This window comes from Ochotona princeps, chromosome 1, assembly GCF_030435755.1.
Source record: "Ochotona princeps isolate mOchPri1 chromosome 1, mOchPri1.hap1, whole genome shotgun sequence".
NCBI classification, from domain to species: Eukaryota; Metazoa; Chordata; class Mammalia; order Lagomorpha; family Ochotonidae; genus Ochotona; species Ochotona princeps.
In genome coordinates this window covers 26,771,667-26,780,494 of record NC_080832.1, presented here as the reverse complement: position 1 = coordinate 26,780,494, position 8,828 = coordinate 26,771,667, and the positions used below count along the sequence as shown (strand labels likewise).

General features: G+C 41.1%; 1 protein-coding gene across 2 annotated transcripts in view; it reads right to left on the bottom strand.

Moving 5' to 3' along the window:
• Nucleotides 1-1,560: 1,560 nt before the first annotated feature.
• IL20RA (interleukin 20 receptor subunit alpha) overlaps nucleotides 1,561-8,828 on the bottom strand; it is a 49,556-nt gene continuing 42,288 nt past the window's right edge. For both annotated transcript variants that reach the window (XM_012927582.2, XM_036494165.2), the window contains 2 exons: nucleotides 6,797-6,936; nucleotides 1,561-3,602 (listed from right to left, as the gene is read on the bottom strand). In XM_012927582.2, the coding sequence (XP_012783036.2) occupies nucleotides 2,814-3,602; nucleotides 6,797-6,936 (929 nt within the window). In that variant the 3' untranslated portion in view covers nucleotides 1,561-2,813. The remainder of the gene's footprint in view (nucleotides 3,603-6,796; nucleotides 6,937-8,828) is intronic.

The following is an 8,828-nucleotide window of genomic DNA, read 5'->3' as shown; positions in this document are numbered from 1 at the left end:
TTATAGATTTGGCTCTGTGATGAGCATAGCCATGCTTTGGTTATAGCAAGATAATTTGAAATAAACAGACAATCAGGGAGTAGGGAAAAATGTTTACAAATTGTATGTTCTAGTTAATAATAATATACAAGGACCTCAAACAATTCAGTAGCGAAAAACAAAGAAAAAATAAACCAATGATCTAATTAGAATATGGGGAGATTTAAAAAGGCATTTTCCAAAAGAAGATCCACAGACGAAGCACATGAAGAAAATGTCCAACGTCACTAATATTAGGGAAATAAAAATCGAAACCACAGTGAAGTATCACTTCACTTCCATTCAATTGGTTATTATAAAAATATAAAAGGTTATAAGGCTGATTAGGATGTGGGAAAAAAGACAACGTATGTATACTGTTGGTGGAGATGTAAATTAGCACAACCACAGAGAAACATAGTATGGTGCTTCCTTGACAAAACTGAAACTAGAACTACCATATGAGCCAGCAGAGCTATTACTGGGTTTATGCCCAAGGGAAACAGTTGCACTACAATGTTTATTACAGTACTGTTCTTAATAGACAAGAAATGGAAATAAGCACTGTGTCCATCATCTGATGAATGTATAAAGAATGTATAAAGAAAATGGGATATATAAATACATATATATAAATATATATATATATCATGGAATATGAATCAGCCATGAAAAACGTAAAATCTTGTCATTTCTAACTTTATGGGTGAAACAGAAGATCATTATGTTAAGTGAAATAAGACAGGCATAGAAAGACAAAAGAACCCATGACCACTCTGAACTCCTCAGAGTTCAGAACTCATTGAGAGGCTGAGAAAGTAGGGAGAGGATGGGCACTAAGTTGAAGGGCACTAAGTTAGAGTAAGAAATGCTGGTGTTCTATCTCAAAGTAGCATTATATGGATGTTGATACTGCATATTTCTAAAAATAAAAAAAAGTAAAAACTTTTTTGAATTTTTTTTTTTTTTTTTACCAAAAACAAATGCTAAATGTTTGACTAAATATGTTTGCCCTGATTGGACATTATACAGTATAAAAGTGTATACAAGCATCATGTGGTACTCCATATAACATACAACTTTTATCTGCCAGTTTGTGGGTATGTAGTATGCACTCATACATACGCCAGAGACTCCGACGATTGGCCCATTTTAGTGAACTATTTCATATGACAATAGTAAAACATGACTTTCACTGTCCAATATATTCTTGTTTTCAGACAATATAAATATCTTTCCAAAAACACATTTCTACAAAATAAATGCAATATTCAATTATAAAATGTGGCATTTTCTTTTAGGTTAGTCTGGAGAAATGCTAAACCCAAACTCTCCAAACCAAGGGATCTCTGAAATGAAGGGGCTCACTGAACCACTAAGATGTTAGCCAAAAAGGGAACAGGTCCTGCGATAAGTTCCCACAACTACCCACAACAAGGCTAACCCGCAGTGGCAAAAATGCCCACTGGAGTTAGAGCTAAGAAATATGAGTTGTTTGCAATGAACCTGCATTGGCTGTAGGTGTCAGGGTAGGACTGGAGAGAGCAAGGCACGTTTGGGGTGGAAGGATTGTCCACAAGAAGAATTTGCTGCTCAGGGATTGGTTGGGAACTAAGCAGCGTGCAGTGGCTCCTTGGGGCTCCTGATGGGGTTTGGGTTACTGTTGTAACCTTCATTTAGGAATTCCAGAAAGCTTTTTGTCACTTTCAGCTGAAGTTGGTAACTGATTTTTTAAAGATCTATTTATTTATTTGGAAGATAGAATAATGAAGAGAGAAGGAGAAATACTGAGACAGAGTTTCTATCCTCAGGTTCACTTCACAAATGGCCGCAACAGCTGGGTGGTGGGCCAGGCCAAAGCCAGGAGCCTGGAACTCTATTCGGATCTCTCCCTGGAATCTTCCAGGGTAAGCACCTGCTGCTTTCTCAGATATATTAGCAGGGAACTCAGTTGGAAGTGGAGCAGCTGGAACTTAAATCAGCGCTTTGTGCTGTGCCTCCACTTTAGCCCTTGCCAAAAAATTGACTTTCTTCATCTTTCCTCTCTTCCACTCTCCTGGCTGTAATTAAATTTAGAACATCACAGAATTTTTCTCTTATTAAGGATGACAAAAAGTCTCCTAGTAAATTATTGATGTGATATTTTGCTTCTACTACAAAAGAAAAACAATTCATGTACACTCCACAACTACCCATAAAGTATTAAGCACAGCCTCTTGAAGTAGCCCCAAGCATGTTGCATTGTAAGGCACATGCCTGGCTTATTCACTCTAACCATGGATTATTCATGATTACATAGCAGACAGAGGTCCTTACCCCTGACTTAGTGATATTTGTGCTTTCAAGAAAGTGCTTCATGATTCTCACATCAAATTCTGAAAATGTGGTGATTCTAAAATTCAAGATCTTTATAAAATTTTGACAACACTAAATACACCTGAAAAGTAGCTAGAAAATAATTGTAGATGTGTGCTTGTTAGGAACTCAAAAACAAAGAGACCATAGCATATCCATTTGGATAAATTCCGCAGCCAACCTGGAAAGCATGCATTGAATGCGTAAGACGTCTAATGCAATGGCATTATCATGGGGAGAGACGTGCATGTAAGCTAACTGCACACAGGAGGCAGAAAAAAACAAGTGCTAGAGAACAGAGAAGAGACCAGTCCTTCTCACTGTCAGTGACACATCTGAAGAAACTTCTTTTACCCCAAGTGCTTGATCACTGGGTCCCACATTTGTTTGCGCTCGCATGTTTTGACACAGTAACGGATGGGGAAAAGGGAAATCTTGGGTTAATTTCCCATTTGTACATACAACCCCCATTCCTCCATAAACTGCATGAGATAGGTTTCACTTTCTTCGGGTGGCTTGTCGTCGGGAGCCTGCTTCTCCATGAGTCTGGATAACAGGCTCTCCTCCATGGGCTGGGCACACTCAGCATGCGCCCAGTCCTCGGGCTCCTGGTCAAAGCTGGGTAAGGAGGGTATAAATAGACGGCCAGTGTGAGGGTCCCAGTCAACCAGGGTTATCAATGGTTCTTCCTCTGACCCCTGCTCCAAGTCTCTGCGTGCCTGTGCCAGGTGCTGCAAGTCTCTAAGCTGAGGGGTATATGAATGCAGGAATGTTTGTGGGCCTGAGTTGGCCTGTTGCTCGAATGATGTTTCTGGTATGGATGCCTCCTTCTGTGTGCTGACCTCCTGATCTCCAGGTTCCCACTCAGTGTCATTTTGCACGTCCTCTTCACACATGGTGACAGTTTGATCTGTAGGTATGATTCCACTGAGTGGCTCTCGCTGGATGAGGACAGGATCTCTGGGACTGTCTGCCGAGTCGCAGAGAAGTTCCGCCACATGGGATGCATACCCTAAGCGCTTCACTTCTGCGTCTTCCCGTTGAGGTTGCAGCAGCCTCCCAGAGCCCAGATCCAGAACGCTAGAGCCATCCCTGCCCTCTTCCACAGAACTCACATCCTTCTGGGGAGCTTTGGAGTCATCCAGAATATTGAAGGTGATGAAGTTAATCATGATTTTTTCAGCAGGCACAAAGAATCTTTTGTCAAATTTATTTCCATAAATTAAAATCTAGAAAGAGAAGAGAATGGTTTTCTCATTTTTTAAACTTTAGACAGATATTAAGAACAGCTGTTCAGTAGAATGGCTAGTGTCACCAGACCACTTTACAGATCTATTCTTTTTTAAAAATTTTACTCCTTCTTCTTCTTATTATCATTTTATGACACAGTTTCATAGGCTCTTGGATTTTCCTTATCCCCTCCCTAAATCCCTTCCCCCTCACTGGGTTCCCCTACGTTATTACTATAGCATAGTTCTTCATAAACACTCTTGTGTCCATGGATGTGGGCATGGACAATGGCAGAGTCCACATCCTATTGTCAAACAGACTTACTCTTATCAACTCATGAAAATGAAAATTATGCTTGGAATAAACAGAATCATAAACTCAGAGACAAGAGACACAAAACACCCCATGTCACAGGCTCTGTGTGTGGCTTCTCCTCCAACTGGCTGAGGAATTACAGGTGTGTCTCTTGATTTCTTGAAGTGTTTTAATTCTGTGAAATTGAAATCTGTCATAGGAAGGATAGCAAAGGGTAAGACAGAGTTAGCAAAATTGCCTTCTTCATTATGCAGAATATTCAATGTTCTTGTTGATGAGTTGTGATTTTGCAGGCTACCAGACTTTCTTGTGGGCCATATGAGCGTATTTGGAACAGTTGTGTAAAGTACAATTAAGCTGATTTTGGTACAAAAAAAGCTTGAAAACCATGTGTAATTTTTTTCACCATGTGTACTTTCCCTGAACTTCCTAATGACCACTTACACACATCGATTTCAGCATTTTTGCACCAATATCAATTTATCTTTGATTCCATTTTCCATCAACTTTTGAAGTTCCCTGTCCTGTGGACATGAAACATAAGAGTGGGAATGAAAACCGGGTGCAGAGAAGGAGTAGCAACATGAGCGGTGGTTCTTACTTCCCTTGGGCAGCATCTTAATTATACTTAATAAAGCTGGAAGGCGCAAGTCGCCTGCCACTTACGACATATATAGAAATTCTAAATCATGACTGAGATATTATTTGGGATTAAAATATTCCTTAGGGAGAGAGGGCAGGCAGGCATTTGGAGCCTGGGACACTCCCACTGCATATCAGAGTACCTGACTCTGGTCCCGGTGCCTCCACTTCCCACCCAGGTTTCTGCTACTGTGTTTCCTGTGAAACAGCAGGTGATGACCGAAGGCTGGGTCCGTGTCACTCATATGGGAGACCTGGATTAGGATCTGGGCTTCTGGCTTTGGTCCTGCTCAGCTTTGATTATTACAGGCATTTGGGGAGTGAAACAACAAATGGAAAATCTTTTTCTCTACCTTAGTAATAGGAAAATGACTATATAAAAATACTACATTAATTTGAAAAAATAACTATAAGCAAAGTATTGCTGAAGGTACATGGACTTTAAAAAAAGGATTTGTTTTGTTTGAAAGGCAGAGTTAAAGACAGAGCGAGGGAGAGACATGGAGAGATCTTCAATTCACTGGTTCACTCCTTGGATGACCACATGGCTGGGCCAGGCTAAAACCAGGATCCAGGAGCTTTTTGATTTCCCATGAGCCATCTTCCGCTATAGGCAGGGAGTTTGATGGGAAATGGAGCAGTTGGGATATGAACCAGCGCCCACATGTGATCCTGGTAGATGTAAGGCAAGGGTTTAACCATTAGGCTATCACTCCAGACCCACAGAATCTTTTTGAAGGAAAATCTATGTAGATATTTGAAAGGCATGATTGAGAGGGTGGGGAAAGAGAGAGAGAGAGAGAGAGAGAGAGAGAGAGAGAGAGAGAGAGAGAGAGAGAGAGAGAGAGAAAGATATCTTCTATCTACTGTTTCATTCCCTAAATGTCCACACAGCCAGCTTTGGACTATGCTGAAGCCAGGAGCCAGGGGTTTCCTATGTGGGTTGCAGGGACTCAAGTAAGGCATCATTTGCTGCTTTCCCAGGTGTATTGGCAGGAAGTTTAATTGGAAGTGCAGCAGCTGGGACTTGAACCACTCATAGAAGATACTGTGTTCTGGAGATGGCTTAGCCCACTGAGCCACACTACTTGCCACCAAATAGAATGTAAACTCATTTAAGACAAAAATTCCATTAAAAAAAATCACATAATCAAGTCTGTGAATTTTCCTCCCAGGAAAAGGTCTCCCTGTGCCATTAAAAAGCTTACTTTGGGTATCGGTATTGTTAAGTTGCCTGTATAAAGCTTAACTCTGAAAAATGGAAGGATAGAACAATTTAAACGCTGAATCAACAGGAACAATAATGTTATACACACACACACACATACACACACACACACACACACACGAGAGCACATCTTTAAACAATTCCCAGGGAAATAATTATTATTGTTAACCTTTTGTTTGGCCTTTTGGAGGTCTGTGGCAGATCGTCTAATAAAACGGTGTTTCCTCCTTCATCTACTTTCTTCCTCTCCTTGCCCTAAAGGATCAGGTCCACTCCTACTCATCTCAAGTGCTCTGACATTCCCTGTTTGTCTCAGGCCAACATCCCGCTCTTCCATCTTTCTGCTCATACACATAGCCCCTAGCTGCTTATCTGGTTTCTAGTCTTCCTTCCCCTAAAGCTCTTCTGGAACCACTATCCAGTTGAGTCAAAACCATAATATTGATGATGACACTCCTAACTTAATACCCCCTGGAGGATTTCTCTTTGCCACCAGCATAAACCCAAGCCCTTTGCCATAGCACCCCAATCCTCAAACCACCTGGCCCTTTATGCATTTTCCGTTCTCTTCTATCCTTTCCTTTTCTCAGGAAACTTCTAGTTTAGTGATATGATATTGTTTCCCACACATGCACCCTTTATTGCTATTGTTTCTTCTGCCTGCAGTAATGCCCTGACTCACTCACCCTTTGCAGGTGAGTTCTGGCATGGAAATATAACCCCAGCAAAAGGCTTCAGTGCCTTCCTATACCTTCAGCATCCCAGAACCTGCTGTCATCTCACTCTTAACCTCAGGAAGAGCAGGGCTCATGTCTTAACCAAACTGTATACAAGAGGAAGTGGTCCAAGATCCAATTGTGAAGGATAAAATGCATTCAATGCTAAAGAATCTTAATCTTTGGTCATGTTTGGAAACCAACACATCACTGGAACTAATTTAAATTTATCAGCTATTTAGATTCAAATGGAGCTGTGTCTCTTATAGGTTTTTCCTACCCTGACACTTACCAAATTTGCCGGGTGTTTTTCTTTGCCAACATGGATATATCGGTAAATGGAATATCCCATTACAGAAATGAGGAACACGACCACGGATATGGGCAAAACGTACCAGAAGATGATTTTAACCTTTAGCGCTGATGTTTGATCTGTAGAAAAAGGGAGGAAAGGGATACAGAGTTGTGTTTATGTGGGGTGGGAAGTCCCTGGCAATGCATGCCAAGAGGCTTTGGGTAGATTATTACATTCAGGAACCCAGTTCTCACCTGCACAGTGAGAAGTCTTAGCTCAAGGTGATACAGGGTCTCAGAATTCTCACTGATAACTGCTGGTCTTAAGACATTATCTGGACTCCCCTCCAGTCTTTACAGTAAGGACATATTAGTAATCCAACTCAGAAGGTACTCAGCATTGTACATCTTGTTGAACATTTCATGCTTTCCATTTGAAGCAAGTGCACCTGATATTTGCAAAACTCAGCATTTCAAGCCAAACAAAACACTCTCTGTGAAGATTCTTTTAAGCTGCCCCACTTTTAAATATGCACTCGACTCTATCTTTTTCATTCATTCAACAGAGGACACAAATGTATGGCATTATCTCATATGTGAGTCACAGAACTATTCTGGTATTGGTTACCCAGATTTTCTCCTGAGGGTGTGTATGGGAGGTGGATGAGCAGGTGTACACTGAAAATGGTAGCAGTGTCCTTCCACGCCCTGTTGTGCTTAGGCTCAGGTTGAGTGAAAGGCCACAGAGGAATGACAAGGTCTGGTGAAGAGTTTTAAGAAACAAGCAACCCTGGCCTATTATTGGCCAGAATATCAACTTGATGACTTGAGACTTACCATGACTAAATTATTTCAAGAAACTTTGAAGAAAAAGTTCATGGATGGGGAATTAAAATATGCTTATTTTTGTGCAAAAAAATTTGAAATTAATACACATACAGGGTCTTCAAAAAGTTTGTCAAAGAGGACGGGGATTGTTGTACAGTGAGTTAAGTCACTGCCTACTACACCAGCATTCCATAAGAGTGCTGACTTAAGACCAGGTTGCTCCACTTTGCATCCAGCTCCAAGCTCATGTGCCTTGGAAGCAGCGGCAGATGGCTGATTTCCTTGAGCTGTTGCACCCATGTGGGAGACCCAGAAGAAACTTGTGGTTGTTGGCTTCAGCCCAGCTCAGCCCCAGCTCTTGCAGCCATTAGGGGAGTGAAACAACAGATGAAGATCTCTGTCTGTCTGTCTGTCTCTCTCTCTCTCTGTAACTCCACCTTTCAAGTAAAAACATTAAAGAAAAGGTTCATATGATTCATGAAAAAATATATATTAACAAAAACACTGCATGGATTTCAAACATTTTTGCAACCAAATGAACTTGTCTTTTAGTCATTTTCCACAAAACATTTAAAATATCTTTATATATGGGAAATTCCTATAGAGGTTGAGATGGTTAATTTCATGTGTAAACATGGCTAGGCTACAACACTCAGAAATCTGGCCAAATATTATTCTAGGTATTTTTTAGATGAGAGTAACATTTTTAATCAGTAGGTTTTGAGTAAAGCAGATCATCTTGTACAAGGTACAAGGTGGATGGGCCTTACCAAGGAAAGGTGGACTTTGATTTAGAAACACTGATGAGAAGTGACATTGAGGTGCAGCAAGTTAAGACATCACTTGGGCTCCTCACATCTTATATCTGAGTGCCTGGTTCAAGTCCTAGCTATTCCACTTCCAATCTAGCGTCCTACTAATGTGCCTTGGAGTCAGCATACTCAAGCCCCTTCTATCCATGTAGGAGACTGGGATAGAGTTTGTGGCTCCTGGCTTCAACCTGGCCCAGCTCTGGTTGTTGCAGGTATAGGGGAAGTGAACCAGTAAGTGGAAGATTTCTCTCCCTCTCTTTCCCTCTCCCCCCTCCTTTGTCTGTCAGTCTGCCTTTCATATACATATATATATATATACCTTTGCATCCATTTGGGTGTGAATTAGCACACAGCAGAGCTCTCTCTTCTATCTCCTCTTGGTCTGTCACA